An 18,567-nucleotide genomic window follows, 5' to 3' on the forward strand; every position below is an offset into this window, starting at 1 on the left:
ATTAATGCTGTTGTTTCAGGAGAGGGTTAGTTATCACAGGAGTGGGCTCCTGATAAAAGAATGAAGTTCAGCTCCCTTTTTTCTGTCTCCTGCATGTACTTCCTCACCATGTGATGCCTTCTACCATGTTATGATGCAGCAAGAAGGCCCTCACCAGATGTGGCGCCTTTATCTTGGACTTCCCAGCCTTCAGAACTGTGAGCCAAGCAAATGTCTTTTCTTTATAAATCATCCATTCTGTGGTGTTCTGTTACAGCAGCAGAAAATGGAGTAAGACAACATATATGTTTAAAAGCAACAAAGACATACTTACAGTATGAGAGAATCGTTTGGTTCTCCTAATATAGTATTTGCCTCGATCATTTTGACTGCTGATGCCAAGTTCAAATATTCCAGATATTTTAAAACCAAAACTGAAACCAGACCTGCTTGCCACTTTCTCTATGACATTGCTTTCAAAATCTGAGTACGATTCATACTCTTTCAATATAAATTCGTATTTGCCTTGGGTCTAAAGAAGAAAAAAGAAAGTGTTTTTTATTTCATTTGACTCAAATCAGTTCAATACCAGTGAGAAGACAGCCACTCTACTCCTACTATGTGCTGGATACCGAACTAGATGCTCTGGATACAGAAAAATCAGGGCCGATTTGTGTCCCTACTTCAAGGCTCTTGATTCAGTAGTAGAGACAGACCTGATCAATACCTTGGGTGGAAACTTAGAGGTTGGTTTTTGATTTGGATTTCAACTGGCAAAAATGCAGGGAAACATTCTGGGCTGTGGGCTCAGCTTAAGCAAAAGCATGGAGGTGGGAAAGGGGAGGGTGTGCCCCAGGAACTGCAAGGATAGCAGTGCAGTTCAAAGAGAAGTTGAAACAGTGAGGAGAAAAAGGGGATGTTGTGAGAGGATGTTCTGACATCAAAATAGGCTTTTGAATTACTTGTCCTGAAATCTGGGCTTAATTCAAGTATGACCTAGCAGAGGAAGTAGATCAAGCCTCAGGAAGATGATGTGGGACAACCTGGTGGTTGGATCGGAAGTGAAAAATTTGGAGTCCGAGAGACAAACCCATGAGGAGGCTGTAAGAGCAGTGCAGGTGATGGTTGATGAGGGTCTGGTCTAAGGCAGTGGCTGGAGGATCAAGTGACAAGGGCAGGAAAGTACCTTAGAGAGAACTTAGGAGAGCCACTTGCTCGAAAACCAGTATTCATGGCTTTGTGTGTAGGGGAACTGCCAAGGGTAGTGCCTTGTGGGCCCTGGAGTGACCAGTCTCGAGTCACCTCCCTGCCCACAGCTCCCATCAGCTTCAGCTTCTGCCCATTCAGCCTGTAATTCCCAGAGGAGGGTGCAACAGCTCAGCTGCTACAAGGGGAAGGAGGAGCAGTTCAGACATGGTCTGCAGCGTGGCCGCTGAGATGCGCTGCATCTCTGCTCTTGTCTAGTCAGATGACTTTGGACTATTGCCTTGACCTCTCCATGCCTCAGTTTCTTCATGTGTAAAATGGAAGCAATAATGGTCCCTTTCATCAGGCTTGTTCTGAGGATTGGGTTTATACTGGTAAATCACAGCATGGCACAGCGCTCAAAGAATGTTGGTATGGAGACCGGAGCGTTTACCATGTATGTCCTGCCTGAGTTAGAATCCACTTGCACCTGGATGGTAATGGCTGCTCTGAAATCCTCCTTTGAAAGTAGAGGTTTTGTGGATGGCACTGGATACCCTGATGGAGAGTGTGTTTGGCGCTAAGCTAAATTTGTTCTTTCTTGGCTAAAAAATGTGTTGGGGAGGAAGGGAAGGAGGAGTAAGGAGGAGCTTGCCTTCAAAATGGTGCAATATATACATTTTAAAGACAGGATCTTGCTTTGTCACCATGCTGGAGTGCAGTGGTATGACCTTGACTCACTGTAGCCTCAATCTCCAGGGCTCAAGTGATCCTCCTGCCTCAGCCTCCCGAGTGTCTGGGACAATAGACATGCACCACCACACCCGGCTAGAAAAAAGGGTGCAATTTTGGAAGTGGAAATTACCATCAAGATCCTCTAGTCTCGTCCCCCAGTTTCACAGATGAGAAAACTGAGGCCCAGAGTGGAAGAGGAACTTAACCTAAGGTGAAATTGGGACCTGTGGCAGAGCCAGTCCTGGAACCCAGTGTGTTCCCGTCACATATCAAGTGTGTGTGTCCTATGGGCTATTCTAAACCCCACTGTCTGTGAGATGTGTTTCTAAGTTTGTACATCAATCATAATAGGGGCTTACACTGGTAGAGCATTTCGTAAAATGCTTAGAGTAATGCCTGCTTTTAATAGGCAGGGATTTAATAAGAATGCAATAACAACAGCAACAAGAGTTAACATTTTCTGTGGACTCACCATTAAGCCGGGTGCTGTGCTACATACTTACACACATTATCTCACTAATCCTCTCCCTGCAGGGTGGGACCTCCATAACTCCCAATTTAAAGATAGGAAAACAGAGGCTCATAGCCTTTAGGATTATATGGATGGTAAGTGGCAGAGTCACCAAGTCAGTGTGACTCCAAATCCTAAGCTTTATTTCTATCTTCAAGGTAGCCTTTTGTATTATGGTTTCTATTATTACTGCTCTACAACCACCCTCCTGTTACTATATACAGAATGTCATCTCCACCACAATGTCTGGAGAAAGGAACTGCCCATTTTTACATATGAAGAAACTGAAGCTCAAAGAGAAAAGGAGATGTGTCCAAGGTCACACAGCTAGCAGGCTGTCGGGCCGGGCCATGGACCCTGCTAACTGGGTGCTCAGCTGGGGCTCCCTCCACTGCTACCTGGCTGTCTCTTACCTGTGGTGTGTAGCTTTCCACATTGTAGGGCTTCCTAAACCTCGTGTTCAGGATGTAATGCGGGGAGCATCCACCTGCATAATACCTGTGATCAAGAACTGGGCCCTCAAAACTGTTTGTGAACAAATTTATCCTGTGAGGAAGAGACAGAGATGGCGAAGAGGTTAAGGTTTGGGGTTGCTTAATCTTGATTGTCAGGCTCTACTGAATGAAAACAAAAATTCCTTGGCACAGTCTTCAAGGCCCTTGATACCTGGTCCAAATCAGCTTTCCAGCTTCATTTCTGGCCGATCTTAACCACAGCCACGTGCCCTAGTCCCCAGCCACGTGAAGAGGCTTACTCTTGCTCCAGTCTACTCAGCTCCTTCTGTGGTAGGTACTTCCCTGCACCCAGAATGCCCTGCCACCCAGTCACTGTTTTATCTCTGACTTGTCTGTCAAGATTGAGCTCTGTTGCCAGTGTGGTGAGAGGTTTCACTGACACTTGTGCTTGAAGCCTGTAGCCCAGCTGTGTTAGGGGCCCTCATAACACCCTGTGCTCGCACTGTTGTGCATTGATTGTCCCGTATTACTACCATTGCCTTGAGAGAGTTGGGTAGCATAATAGGGAAGTGTGTGGACTTTGGAGCCAGACGTCTGAGATGCAATCTCTGTTCTGCCCCTTACTGCCCAGGTGACCTTGGGCAAGCCAATTAAACCTTGGGTGGCCACTTACTACCTCTGTGCCTCAGTCTGCTCATATGCAAATAGGGACCATGAAAATACTCCCTCATGGGGATGTTGTGAGGATCACAAGTGTCATGCTTATGAAGTCCTTAAAACACTGCTTGGTCCACGATAAATGTGCTATTTATGTACTTGTCACCCTCACTATACTGTGTGCTGTTTGAAGTGGCAGTTTTCTTAATTTCTGTACAACCCTCATCACAACGCATTTACAATATTATTCACAATAATTACTGTTTACTGAGGGTGTAACTGGTGACAAACACAGCAGTGGGTAGCTACATGCATCATCTCATTAGTGTCCCTGCAGCTCTGTGCAATAGATGTTATCTCCATTTTAGAGAGGAAAAGAATCCAGCCCCTCCTTAGACATTATTTGTCACTGCCTCCTAAGGCAAGCTTCCATTCTTGACCATCTCTAACTACTGAAATTTCTGTTTTTATTAAGAGTCTCTGTCTCCTATCAGCTTCCACTTATTGGCCTTGGTTCTGTTCCTCACCAGAATTGTCTGGGGTCTCTTTCCCATGACATATTCCATGTATCAAAATAATGTATACATATTTATTTTCTTTAACAACTATAATGTGGTACTGACTTTGTGGAGGCATCATCCTAATCAATTTACACATAATGGCTCATTTAATCCTTATAAGGATTAATCATTAGGAGGTAAGTATTATTATTATCCCCATTTTGCAGATGAGAAACATGAGGGTAACTGACTAACCCAGAGTCTCCCAGCCAGGAACAATGGGTGGACTGGACTTTGAAATCTGATAGTGGAGCAAGAACAGAGTCTATATTCTTCCCACCACACAAGCTGCCCAGTGCCTCTTATATTAGTCATATTCACTTGTTCAATCTTCACAGCACTTTGAAAGAAGCATGTTATTAACTTCCTCCTGCAGATGATAAAACTAAAGTTCCACATAGATAAGTGCCTTGTCCGAGGTGCCCTGGCCAGTGAGCCACTCCTTCTGTTCCCTCCTACAGGGTCCTGTCAGACCCTACTGCTGGCTTTGAGTGTCTGCTATCCCACACTCTGGCTGAGTGACCCTGGAACTCACTCAACTTTTCTGGGCCTCAGTTTCCTTATCTGCAAGGTGGGGATTATAATAACTAGCTTATAAGGTAGTCCTGAGAGAAGCCTCCCACGTGAAGAGTCTCCAGTGATAACTTTAAAAATTGAGATTTGATGGGTTTTTTTAGAATGAAGGTAAATCCCATTCAGGGTCAGTGTTCCTCTCCCCAGGCTCTGTCTCATATGATGATTCCTAAAGCATATGAGGGGAAGGTCTCCCTCTTCCACCTGCAGGCTAAGAAGCTGCAAAATATGGCAGGAAAGTAAGGTGCATGCCAGGCCAGTGTGGCCCCTTCTGACCTTGCTCCTCTGTCCTCACCAGAGGACAGGACCAACTCAGAGATCCCCAAAAGCACTGGAAATCCATCCCTTCACTGTCTAACTAGAGATCTCTCTTCTTGGAGGGACCAATGCTGGGAGATAGGGACAGACCTGGATAAAACCTGCCTGCCAAGTTGTCAATAGGATTCAAGACGTAAGGCTTAGAAAGCACCTAACATTGTCACACTGCAGGTGTTCAGATAAAGGCTCCCCTCCCTACCCCGGCCCTCGCATAGCAGCCTGTGTGGTTTCCACACATGCACAGCTCTGTCCCAGTGTTCCAAGCCAGCCCTCCTGACGCCTAGGTCTGTCCATGGAACGTGTTCCTGAAGCCACTTGGAACTGCCCTCAGAGAGCAACCAGAAGTGTCACTTACAATACAGTCTTTTCTCAGAAAGGTGAGTGAGGACCTCTGTTTATATCAGTTCTCTCATTCTCTATGCTCCAGAATTCCATTTAATGCTGTGCCTTCCCATCTACACCACAGAAAAATGGTCACTTACCCACTGGCCAGACTGCCAATTCCCCAGTATTGGTCCATTTCATGCTGACATTTTTTATAAATCCTTCTACAGTTTGCTTCATCTGACTGGTCTCCGCAGTCATTGTCCCCATTGCAAAGAAGTCTGCGGTTTACACACCTTCCTAGAATGGAGAAAGAGTATTACCCAGAGCCACATGGTTGGCAAGAAAGGAACTAACAGAGTATAAGCACCAACTAGGTGCCAGATCTTTTGTCAGGCCTTGCATGCTGCCCTGTTTTAATTAGTCATCCTGTATCCAGATAGATTGGTTATGGCACTAACAGTTTATTCCTCTATTGCCACCTCCCTCAGCAGAAGAGGCCAGTGTTGTATTCCAGAAAGCAGCAGGACAGTTTGACTCTCTCTCCTTGGAGCTGGAAAGAGGGGGTGGGATGGGTGGGTCCTGTAAATTGTGTGAGCTGGGCCACCTTTCTCTTGTTACTTAACCTCTCTGCCTCAATTTACTCACCTGTAAAATAGGAAAGTCATCATACCTATCCCATAAGATTGTTCGAAATTTAAATGAGTAAATAAAACAGTACTGGCTCCTAGGAAGTGCTGTGTAAGTGTTATCAGCACTATTAGTGTTTTTGAGGGCCAAGTGCACATTAACTAGTAAATATTTGCAGTGGGATTGAAACCTTTAACTGTCTAGTCACAAATTCTTCCCACTAAAGCACACTGCCTTCAACAACGTAGTCATTTGGATTATGAAAAATTATTTGCATCCCTTTTGCTTCCTTTAAACTTTTTCCTCCTGATTGATTTCCTTTCTTATTAGTATATTGTTGGGAGATAAAGACCATAAGACAGGTAGTCCTACTTCCTCAGATATGTCTGGTCATTTTAAACCAATGTTCTTGGAGTGTTAAAAGCAGAAAAATAACAATCTGGCCTTCAAATATTTCTTGCCAGACATTTAAACTAAAGACTGCCTGAATAACCATCATGGCTTTGGTCAGAATCATGGAACACTGGCCATAATGAGTGCATGGATACACTCTAAAAAAGTCTCTCAGATTTATTGGATAGAATTTTGCATTTGCAGTAACCCCTAGAAATTGCTCTAAGAATCCCTCTTTCTTGAAAGATCCCCATGCATAGTCCACACGGGTACAGTAAATGTAGAGAATTGCAACTTCCGTCTAGAAAATGTGGGTCAAAATACTCTCATTTTTGCTGGAGATGGAGAAATACAGAAGCATCTGTTTGCTTGGATTCTCTGAATGAATTGAAAAGTTGTGTTTATTTAGTTTTGCAGCAGGTGATTATTCATTTGTGTACTCCTTTCTTCCTACCTTCCTTCCTTCTGTCAATCTATCCGTCTGTCCTTTTTTCTTTTCTTCCTTTTTATAAACACTAATTTTTACTGGGTATATCATGGATTAGGGATCATCTTGGACTTAGTGATGCAGAAATGCAAATGACAGGAAATATCTTTCTAAAGATTTATCAGCAATAAATGATGCTAACTGCCCTATGTAACCATTCTAGATTTTGTCACATTCTACTTAACCCCAGACCTCTGAGAGAGCTAAGGGAGCCAACAGTCTACAAAGAGCTCTCATAGCCATGATGTCACTTGATGCTTATCACAGACTTGTAAGGTATTCACATCACCCCTAATTTTCAGTTGAGGGATCCAAGATGCAGAAAGGTTAAGTGACTTCTGCTAGTCACAAAGTCAAAATAAGACCTGACCCAAGATTTCTGACTGCAGCACACATACTTTTTGTGTCTTTAATGTCAGTGAATGTAATCTGAATTCTCAAATTTCCAATAGAAGCTTTGCCACTTACCTGCTATATGAAGAAGTGACCTCTTCAAGTCTCGATTTTTTAAGGTGTATAATGAGGATAATAATAACACCTACATTATAAGGTGATTTTTATAAAATAATGCATGTGAAAGGAGGTCAGAGATTTTAGGACAAGGAGGCCTCCTGAGCTGCCCCATGACCCTGATCTTGAGCACTGGACATGGCCTGTCCCTTGGTCATCAAGAACCATTACCTTATTTCAGGCTTTCCCCTCTTACTCCTACATTGATTTATACCTGTCTGTGCACACACAAAGCCTTCACATCGCACTTGACTTCTGCATGGTCTGTTGGTAACACAGTCTTCGACTTCCTTGTCAGAGAAGTTGCACGGCTCCCCGTGGAACTGAGAGGGCTGGAGCAAGTAGGCATACCTGTACTGTAGCAGAGAGGAGCCAGGTGAACCAAGGGCAAAGCCTTAGATCTCAGGAGCTGAGGGATACTCTGTGTAAATGGGTCTTGAGCCAGGATTTGGGCTCCACAAGAGCACTGAAATGCCTGGTTGTCATTCCCCCAGCCCCTTGTGCTCCCCCCATTATATACACTTAAGGAGCTATGTTGTGATTTGCTGTTTGCTGGATGGTTTCTTCAATTAGTCTGTGAGCTCTCTGAGGGCAGGGACCTTGGCATTGATCTCTGCTTCTGCAGTGATCAGTCAAGATTTGCTGAATGTGGGAAAGTCAGCCCATACTGACTCCATGGGCTCTGGAGTCAAAGGTTAGTAGATGGACTCATGTAGCCAGTTCAACACACAAAATAAATTATCTCTCAGCTTAATTACTCCACTTGGTTGATTCAAGTATTCCCCCCTTTTTCCTGAAGGCATCAGTATATTATAAATGCAAAAACATGGGCTTTGGAGCTATAACTGATTCTGATACTTTACAGTCGTGTGATATTGGACAAATTACTTAATATTTATGAATCTCAATTTACCTATCTGTAAAATAGGGATCATGAATTATGTAAATGTTCAGTTATGAAGTTTAAATTACATAATCTCATTATGTTGTTGGATATATAGTAGGCATTCAATTTCTTGGACTTGTTTTTCTTTATTATTGCTTTTTAGCAGTCAATATTGCTATATCTCTACCATCTTATTCATTTATTCCAAAATGATTGATTGAGCCACCCAGTGTTGAAAAGGTAGGTGTTATTGTTGCTTCCTTGTTTGGTCAGTTTTACTGGTAATTGTATCCTCTAGCCTGTTCTCAAGGAGGTCACAGATGCTGGGGCTGGGCCCCAGGCAGTTGCAGCACAGTGCAATGAGTGCCATGACAGGGGAGGCAGAGTGCTCTGTACACTCATCGGGAGTCCCTCATGCAAACTTAGGAGAAGCCCAAGTGGAAGGCTTTGGAAGAACTAAGTGACACCTCAGCTGAAACTTGATGGCTGAGTAGGAATGTCTGGCAGGTGTGAAGAACTGGCGAGAGTGGGGCACAGAAGAGTGATATGGGTGGAGGAAATTCCTGTACCAAAGCTGAGAGGACTAGAGAAGGTGCTCCGTGTTCCAGAAAACATTAAAAAGATTCAATGTGGCTGGAGAGAACAGCACAAGTAGGAGACTGGCCAGAGTGGGAGGGAGACATAGACAAGAGCAGATACCACAGGGGCCTCCAGGCCTTGGGAAAGTGATTACAGGATTTTACCCTGGGGCAATGAGAAACTGCTGCAGAGGAAGAAAGTGATCAGATTTGGGTGATTTCCAAATGTTAGTTGCAGTCAAGATTTTAGTAAACAAAAGAACACAGGAGGCAAGCCAGGATAGCAGCCCCTGCTTTGCAGGATGACATTAATGAGGCATAGTTATTACCTTCATGGCATCTATACTTGGGCCTTGGAAATCCAAAAAAAGAAATGTAGATAACCATTCACCTATGCCCTCGGTACTTGTAAAGGGTCATTCTTTCTGGAAGGCAGAGCCTGTCAGGACAGGGACAAGGCTTGCAGAGAACACTGAAAAAAAGAAGACTAAAAAGCTCCAGGCTCCAAAGGCAAAGTGGGCTCCAGGAGTGTGGAAGTGGTGCAGGAAATACATCACCCAATCTGACTTGAGAGGCTTTGCTGAGTCCCAGCCAGTGACCCTGCAGATGGGGATGATGACCAGCTGAGGCAACGTCTGCAGCAGACTCTGAGGGAGGAGCTCTGGCTGCCAGGCCGACTCATGCTGAGCCTTCCTAGTTTATGGTGCAGATGAAGCAATTATCCAGATAATTGGATCAATGCTGATAACTTCAGCAATAAAACCTAGTTTGGGAACTGAATGATCCACCTTGGCTCTCTCCATTGATCCAATTAACTGTGTGATTGTCCTGGGCTTACCTCCACAGCCTCTTTAGAGTCTAAGCCCATGGCTGGTTTGGTTTCCCAAGGATCTGGGGAAATAGCAACCGTTCTCTTTTCTCTGGCATATCTGTTGTTCTCAGAGCTAGGATCCTGGGTCAGCCCTTCTATGACCAAGGAGGCCGAATGACAGATATTGCAGAAATTGAGTGTATTCACCGGAAGAACCGTAGACAAGGAACACTGGACAGTGGCCTGAGTTTGAGGTCTGCATTTACTACTAGGTGAACTCAAGAAGCCATTTACCTGCTCTGATTTCTTGTTTATCTATTTGTTTAACAGAAAGTGTAACAACAACATTCCCTTCCCTATAGAGATATCAGAAAACAGAACAAGATTAAACACCACACATTTATGAAGAACGTATTCTGTGCCAGAAATTGGTCTACACGTTGAAAATGCAGAACTGAATCAGCCTTCACAAGTTCACTGTGTATTGAAGGTGAAAAATAAGTGGCATGATGTGATAAATGTGATGATACAAGGGTAATAAGGAGCTATCGAAGCTCATAAAAGATTGCTTTATCCAACTGGAGGTAGGGCTGAGGAGGAGTCAAAAAGCTTTCTCAAAAGAGGCAGCTCCTGAGTAGAGTTTCAAATTGTGAGTAGGTGTTCGCCAGTGAAGGAAGTGGGAAAGGTCACCCTACCTGAGAAAGCAGCATGAAGAAATGCCCAGAGAGAGTGAAGGCCACAGTCATAGAAGGGTCCAGTGTGCTGGAAATGTAGGCTAGATTCGGTCATAGGGATCATCGAAAACCATGATCCTGGACTTGATCCTAAGGGTCATGGGTAGATTGTGAATGGTTTCCAAGTGGGCAAAGACAACTCAGACATACACTGTGATTGCTTCCCCTATTTCATGATGAAAGATTGATTGAAAGAACAGGTTCAAGGCAGAGAGTCTAATTAGGAAGTTAGTAGAGTGAGAAAGGCTGGGTGTGCTTGGAAAACACTGGAGAACCAAAGGAAAGAACTTATTGCTGCTTGGAAGCACGGAAGGAAAGGATGCATTTATTGAGGGCCAACTATGTGCCAGGCACTGTTAGCAATGGCTCAGCCGATCTTGCTGGGGACAAAGGCTCCTGGAAGCTTAGAGCTGTCCCAGGCCTGGTTGCTTACCCTTTTCTTCTGACAGGGATCACATGTGGTCCAAGAGGACCAACCAGACAGCTCACAATCAATGGGCATCAGGGTAACATCCACACTCCGCGTCTGTCTGCTCTTAGCAAAGCTCTTGTTGACTGCATTTGACTCAAAGGAATGTGGCCTTTCACCTCTAAAAGTCATCATGAGAGAAGAGAGTCACGTATCAGAAGGGAATTAAGTATACATCCAACCATCTATTTGTACATTCAATAAATATATATTTGCTCACTTGTGCAAGGCTATTAGTTTATCATTCCAGGATAGGTTAATTAATCCAACAAATATTTATTGAACATGAAGTAAGCACCTAACATTATGGCTAGAGAAACATGTCTGTGAGAAACATGTCTCACGTCCTAGCTCTATGGGACTTTATCCAGAGGGCAAGGATTTCCAGCATGCAGTCCCCATGGCTGGAGCTGTGCAGGCCCAGTGGGAGTCAGGAGAGCCTGGTTGTAGGGAAACAAGGAAGAGGCTGGCAGCAGCAGTCCCACTGAGTGGTATAAGCCTGAATCATGGCAATGGCCAGGGAGAGAGGATGGGGAGAACCAGCATATGAGATGCTTCTCATGTGGAATGGATAGAAAGTGATGGTGGATGGTGGAGGTGGGGTGTTAAAGGAAGGCCTTTTAAGTGGATGCTGTTTTCCCATTTGAGTGTGTGGGTGGTGGGAAACACAGCAGAAAATAAATCTTGATGGGGAAGACTTGAGTTTCGGGTGGCGCATGCTGAGTTCCAGGTGCCATGAAACACTTACGGGGACTCATTTAGTAAATAGTTCCTATTTCCTATATGGGCTTGGATCTCAGGATGAGAGATTTGTGCCAGGTACAGATCTGATCATGAAAAGCTATGGAAGAGGAGGAGATGGTTCTTGAGAGGAGAAGTGAGCGAAGGATACTTATTCTTGGAAACTCAGCACCACCAGCAGAGATAAGGCAATGCTTTTTGTTCATTTCCTGGAGCACATTGGGTTATGAGTGAATGAATCAGGATGCTATTTAATTTGCCTGGGCCTTCAGTTTCTTCCTCTGTAATATGAAGTGTGTATGATGATTCTTATTTTTTCTTACAATTGAAAGAGTGTATTACACTGTAAGATTCTTTGTAATTTGTGTTCTTTTCCAGGGCACAAAAGGAGATGGGAAGACAAAAGGAATGGAGGTTTGCTGAGCACCTATGACAGACATGTCAAGGCTGTGCTCAATGGCCCAGCATCACCCATGCTATCTCCTTCTACTTTCACAGCAATGCTGGAAGGCAGCTGTGGAGCATTGCCGCCTGGGCAGATGAGGGAAGTGGCCCAGAGAGACAGTGACACGTCCACTGTCATGCAGCTGGTATGCAGTGGTGTTACGATCTGAGCCGAGGTCTCTTAGGCTCTAGAGTATATATGGGCTTTGTCGGTTGCCCCATGCTGCCTGGAAGGAAACAGGGCCAGCACTGACTCCAACAATCTCTTCTAACCTCTATGTAAGGCCTCTTTCTTTCCATATCCAGGATAGAGTCATTAGGGAGAAGAGCATCACGTAGTTTTTACCATCTCATATACACAGGATGTCACTCCCGACAAGGTCATTAACAATATGTTCTCACGTGGCAAAAGTCCTAAAAAGAGGATAGTATTAACTACGGTGAAATCCGTGTCCATGACCGCCCCAGAGACCAGCAAAAATCAGTCGCCTAGTAAAGTTGGATCTTTAATGAAAGGTCAAAGACTACTGGAAACCACAGGTGGATACTTTAAAATGGTTACTTGAGGCAGGATGCTGCACACCAGTGGGGGGCTTCAGAATGTGTTCTTATCTACTAATTTGCTCAGGTTTGACAAAACAATATTGTCTGTGATTTGGCTTCTCCTAAGTATGTATTTGACAGCTCTGCAGGGTACCCTCTTCCTATTTCAACTACAAAACAGTTACATTGTGTTTTTAGCAACCAAGGCAACTCCAGGGCCACAGTTGAGACTGAGCAGATAAGTAACGTACACACTAGCTATTAAGAGTCACAATTATTTTCCTCTCTGAGATTTGAAAGCCTGTTAATGGGCAAGATGATCACTTACAGAAAGAACTTGGTAAAAAGTAGTTATATCCACCACATCTCTCATTTTTGCATCCAATTTTCATTATGGAAAGTGGCAATATAATAAAGTAATCAGCTGAATAAATAGTATGTTTGTAAATTACATCGGATGAGATGTGTGTGGTTTATTAGTACTACAAAATGCAAATCTGAAACAAAGGCTAGCATTAAATCGCATCTTTAGTTCCTGGAACTAACGAGGAGCCACATAAATTCTAGGTTCCATCAGGGCCTCTGTGTGTGGGAAAAACATGAGCCTTTCACCCCTATGAATTTCTATAGAAACAAACCTGATGGACATTTTGACCAACTGACTAAACTTCTGTCATTAAAAATCCTCTGTATGCTTTCAACATTGAAAAATTAAGCATGCCTAGAGAAGTACAAGAAATAATATAATAAACACCCATGTACTGACATCCAGATTGGCAGTTGTTCACACTTTGGTACCTTGCTTCAAGTCTTTTTTTAAATTTTTAATTTTGACATCTGCATTTTACAGCAGCCTCAATTTTTCTCCCCCCATCTTACCCCCAGAGGTGCTATTGCCATTAATTTGGTGTATTTCCTTCCAGTCTCTTTTAGATAATTTGACATCTATACACTATCTATAGTATTGCTTGTGTGTGCTTTATTCATACTTACACATATGATTTTGCAACTCACTTTTGTTAATCAACATTGCATTTCTGAAGCCTATCCATGTTGATTCATAAAGAGATCTAGCTCATTTCTTTTGTCTGGATGTTCTATCATATGACACTCATTGCATTTAATTTATTCCTTTTCTTTTTGAGGGACATTTATATTTTCCCAATGTTTTGCGATTGCAAATAGAGCTACAGTAAACGCCCTTGCTCAGCTCCTTGAACATGTGCTCCCTCTACTTAAGGACTGGCAAGGAGGTGTCTTTCCTGGGGATGCAGAAAATGCTGTAGCCAGCATTAGGACACATTTCACTGGGCCCAGGTCTCCCACTCTCTTCCTAATAGGCGTCTCTGATCAAAATAAAGATGGATCCATCCAGTACGGCAGGATTGGGTCAGCAGTAAATTGCAAGCCATCAGCTTATATAGATGGGGTGTGTCAATGTATTTTGGCTTTCGGTAGAAATGCCCTGACACAACAACTTTCTTGTCACACACAATTTGTTAAGCAGCTGCATCCCCTTTGCAAACAGCATCCTTTTTCTTTCCTAGAAGGGGCAGCTTCTAGGTGGCAGGTTTTCAATTTCTCTTCTCTCTGTCGTTTGCTGTGGTAGACACGGAATTTAAAGCAACATCTCAAGACAACAAATGTGTGGCCCAGAGATGGAGAAACAGCACAGAGGCCAACAAGTCAGATACACAATGTGGGGGTTGGGGGGTGGGATGGGGCGGGGAGGGGACAACGCATTAGTGAGAAGCAGAAGGATGCAGAGAGAGTGCAGGGGCTCTGAGACCTGAACGAAACTGGATTTGAATCCATAGTCAGCTGTTTGTTAAGTGGATAGCCTTGGGACACTTACATCTTCTGTTTCCCTCTCTGTGAAACTATAAACAGTAGCACTTACCTGGAATAGCTGTGAGGATTATAGCTAATGTTTCCAAGTGGCTGGCACAGAGTGGCGACATAATAGGTCTTAGGACACAGTGATTATGATTTCATCATCTGACTTGATTACAAGAGCATGTAAGAACAAAAAACTCTCTTGGCCAATACGAAGGTGGTCTCAGCATTTTCTGTCCCAGAACCAAAGACTATTCTTCTACTTCGCAGATGAAATTCAAATACCTGCCGTGTTCAAGACAGTCCCATGGGGATTATGGGTGGATGTCAGAACTATACCTGGATTAAGGTAAGGGTTTGAGACCCTCACCACACATGCGTGAATCTTTCCTCGTCCCTGAGGATCCGTTTGTTCTCTTACATAGCGAGAAGGAGAGATTACAGCCACCTCATGACGTTGTAGTGACGACTAAATACAATTTCTCAGACTGCACTCTAATCAACCATTTGCCCCTCCACTCCCTACCTCAGAGTGAACTTCCTAATATGTAAATTTGATCATGTCACTCCTTTGCTTCAACCCTTCAATGGCTTCCCAAAATATTGTGGTGAGGATATGGTTCAAGTTCCTTAGCTGGTACTCCAGCATCCCCCAACTCTACCCATGACCTGATGCCTGTTCACTCCTACTCTATCTCATCCCTCTCAACTCCCTGCTGGGACCTGTGTTCAAGGCCCACTGAAGTGTCCGAAGCTTCAGGAGCAAGCCGGCTCTCTCACACTCATGCACCATTGCCTGTGCTGCTCCCTCTACCTGGCACACCTTTCAACCCCTTAGCCATTCGGCAAACACCCACGCACCTGTGGAGATTCAGCCGTCGCACTATCTCTTCTAGAAGCCTTTCCAGGTCCCATGCCCCGTAGAGCTGATAATTCCCTCCTTGTTTCCTGGCTGCCCCTGTAGCATCTCTTATAATGGTACACATAGCATGTGCTCACATGTTGGCGTTCTTTGTGAGAACATAGGCTCATCTCGGTATCCTCAGAGCCCAGCAGAAAGCTCCACCCAGGGGCACAATGCTATAGATAGGGTTGCTATGGTTCCCTTAAGTCCTCCATTCTGGAGACATTTTCTGGGGTCCTGAATGCTTCTCTGTGTACACACAGTACACACAAGGAAGGTCTTGGCAGCTTAGTTATTCTCCGGGCTAAATGGAGATTCTTGATTATCTTAATAGCTGTTACTTATTGAGTGGCCAATAGATAGTGAATGAATGCTCATCATCCTGTGGTTCCTAATGGCAGCTCAACAGAACTGAGACCAGAGGCTGTGTCCCATGGGCAGGAGGTACTCCTCACATAAAATGAAAGGTTTGTTCAGATCTCATTTTTGAACTAAGTAAAAGGAATGGAATTACAGTCCCTCTTCCCACAGGAGTGTTTACATGGAGATCGGGGACGCATGCACGCTTCAACATCTCATGGTAGGGGTTTCTCATGCACACGGAGCATCCCCACATTGGTACGTCACTGGCTCTTCTATCACTGGAGCCCAAGTTTGAGCTCCCACTAAGATATTTTCTTTTGCTTGTTTTGCACCTTATTAATGTAGACTAACAATGATGAAATAAATCCGCTAACATTTAACTGCTGGGAACCTTGTGGGGGGTGAGAGAGAGATAGAGAGAGAGAGAGAGAGAGTGTGTGTGTGTGTGTGTGTGTGTGTGTGTAAGAGGGGGGTGGGAAAGAATCTGAGAATCTGAAGATTTGGGGTTGATGAGCAGGTAGAATGGGTCAATCTCATTTATTAAAATCATCTCATGAATCGGCTCTTTTGTCCTCTGTACGTAACAAACTTTCTTTTTCCTAGAGAATCACATGGAGGCTTTGTTCAGAATACAGAACAAATATCCTATTCTTCTCAGCATGACAAAATACATTTAAACATGTCAGTTTCTTACAGGAACTTTTGTTGAAATCAGCCACTTGGTTCCACAATAATTTGAAAAGAGTTGTTGATAGTATGTTATCAGATGCATGCAAATTGCCTCAAGAGATGTTCCTCATTCAATAGGCATGCAACAAAGAGATGGTCAGCATCATGTGGCTGCACCTTCCCTGTCATATTATTGATCAGGGAATTATTGGTAACTGTCACTTACCTGGAGCCAGGCAAACTGAGACAGCCCAGGGCAGCACAGAGAAGAAATAGCTCCACCGGTGTCCTCCAAGCCCATGTCCTGGAATTCTTCATTTTCCCAATGTGACAGGAGATGCCACAGAGGCTGCTAGACCCATGACAAGCCTGTGCTGTGAGTGCCACTGTCAGCTTCTGTCCCCAAGAGCAAATAGCTCTGCAAAGTAAACAGAAAGCCACTGGTGACTGGAAACAGACTTTGCACAGAACAAAAACTTACCTGTCACTCTGGAAACCAACCAGAATAATGAAAAATCTGTAGCAGCGTGGTGTTTATTCCTTTGTAACTTTGGGGTAAGCTGCTAAGTGGACAGGCTATTAGTGAGGTGGCAAGGACTGTGGGCTCTAGGTCCAGACAGCCTGGGTTCAAGTACATTCTCTGCCACTGACTAGGTTGGTGCAAAAGTAATTGCAGTTTTTGTCATTGCTTTTAATGGCAAAAAACACCATTACTTTTGCACCAACCTAACAGCTTTGGACTATGGGCAAGTTGCTTTACTTCTGGGCCTTACTCTCCTTACTTGCAAAGTGGTGAGAATTAAACAAGTTAATATAAGGAAATGCTTAGAACAGGCCTATATTGGGTGCTCAGATATGTAAGCTATTATTACTTAATAGAATTCAGGGTTTGGAGTCAGACAGGCCAAGGTTTGAATTCCATGTTTCCTCTTCCCAGTTACGTGATGTTGAGCAAGTCAGTAAGAGGCTGTAGGGCTCTAGAGCCCATCTACCTGACTTCAAATTGCTTCTGTATGATTCACCAGCTGTGTGACCAGAGAAAATTACTAACCCTCTCTGGGCCTAAGTTCCTTCATCAATAAAACAGGGATAATAATAGTACCAACCTCACCGGTTATTGTGAAGATTAAATAAATAAATTTTTATTTAATCTTCACAACGTGTTCAAAACATGTTGAACATTGCCTGGCACATTCTATGTGCACTGTCTATAAATGAGCTGATATTTTTATTGACTGTCTTGGATTCTGTTTCTTTTTTTTTTTTTTTTTTTTTTTGAGACGGAGTCTCGCTCTGTCACCCAGGCTGGAGTGCAGTGGCGTGATCTCGGCTCACTGCAAGCTCCACCTCCCGGGTTCACGCCATTCTCCTGCCTCAGCCTCTCCGAGTAGCTGGGACTACAGGCGCCCGCCACCACGCCTGGCTAATTTTTTTTGTATTTTTAGTAGAGACGGGTTTCACCGTGGTCTCGATCTCCTGACCTCGTGATCCGCCCGCCTCGGCCTCCCAAAGTGCTGGGATTACAAGCGTGAACCACCGCACCCGGCCGGATTCTGTTTCTTCATATGTAAAATTAGGAGGACTATGCCCACTTACCACTCACAGCTGGGAGAGTCAGACCAAATACTAAATGTGTAATTGTTGAACAAATAGGCATTATAGAAATAACTACATGACACTTTGGGAGGCCGCGGCGGGCGGGCCACAAGGTCAGGAGATCGAGACCATCCTGGTTAATATGGTGAAACCCTGTCTCTACTAAAAATACAAAAAAAAATTAGCCAGGCGTGGTGTTGGGCACCTGTAGTCCCAGCTACTCGGGAGGCTGAGGCAGGAGAATGGCGCGAACCCAGGAGACAGAGCTTGCAGTGAGCCGCGATCGTGCCACTGCACTCCAGCCTGGGTGACAGAGCGAGACTCCGTCTCAAAAAAAAAAAAAAAAACAAAACAAAAAACAGGAAATAGCTATATGAAAATAATTATCTAAATATATATGTGCTGTTGTTGTTATTGTTTGCATCCCAAAAGATGCAAATGACTGAGGTTCTCAAACCTACCTTCCTGAAAACCATCCCTGACTCTCCAGAATCGACATAGTTAAAGTCCAAACTGCACCAACCTTGGCATTTACAAAACCAACCTGTAACGCATAAAGGGCTGGGTCCATGTGTTGGATGGCGGTCCTGTTGCTTTTGCTATTGCAGATGTGGGTAAGGAACCTCACATGGGAGAGGCAGCTTGCAAGGTATGAGGGTGGGCTAGTAGAAAGAAC

At 44.1% G+C, this 18,567-nt stretch overlaps 1 protein-coding gene across 3 annotated transcripts in view; it reads right to left on the minus strand.

The window, feature by feature from the left end:
* Positions 1-16,805, minus strand: part of C8B (complement C8 beta chain) — a 36,913-nt gene extending 20,108 nt beyond the window's left edge. Inside the window, exons 1-7 of one of the 3 annotated variants that reach the window (XM_012506634.1) lie at positions 16,522-16,805; positions 10,760-10,916; positions 10,288-10,416; positions 7,532-7,673; positions 5,456-5,597; positions 2,824-2,956; positions 314-511 (exon numbers count right to left, since the gene is read on the minus strand). In XM_012506634.1, coding sequence (XP_012362088.1) covers positions 314-511; positions 2,824-2,956; positions 5,456-5,597; positions 7,532-7,673; positions 10,288-10,338 — 666 coding nt within the window. In that variant the 5' untranslated portion in view covers positions 10,339-10,416; positions 10,760-10,916; positions 16,522-16,805. Of the gene's footprint in view, positions 1-313; positions 512-2,823; positions 2,957-5,455; positions 5,598-7,531; positions 7,674-10,287; positions 10,417-10,759; positions 10,917-14,423; positions 14,645-16,521 lie in introns of all 3 variants that reach the window. The other 2 variants (XM_012506633.1, XM_030812494.1) reach the window with 2 other exon arrangements.
* Positions 16,806-18,567: the final 1,762 nt, after the last annotated feature.

This window comes from Nomascus leucogenys, chromosome 5, assembly GCF_006542625.1.
Source record: "Nomascus leucogenys isolate Asia chromosome 5, Asia_NLE_v1, whole genome shotgun sequence".
NCBI lineage: Eukaryota > Metazoa > Chordata > Mammalia > Primates > Hylobatidae > Nomascus > Nomascus leucogenys.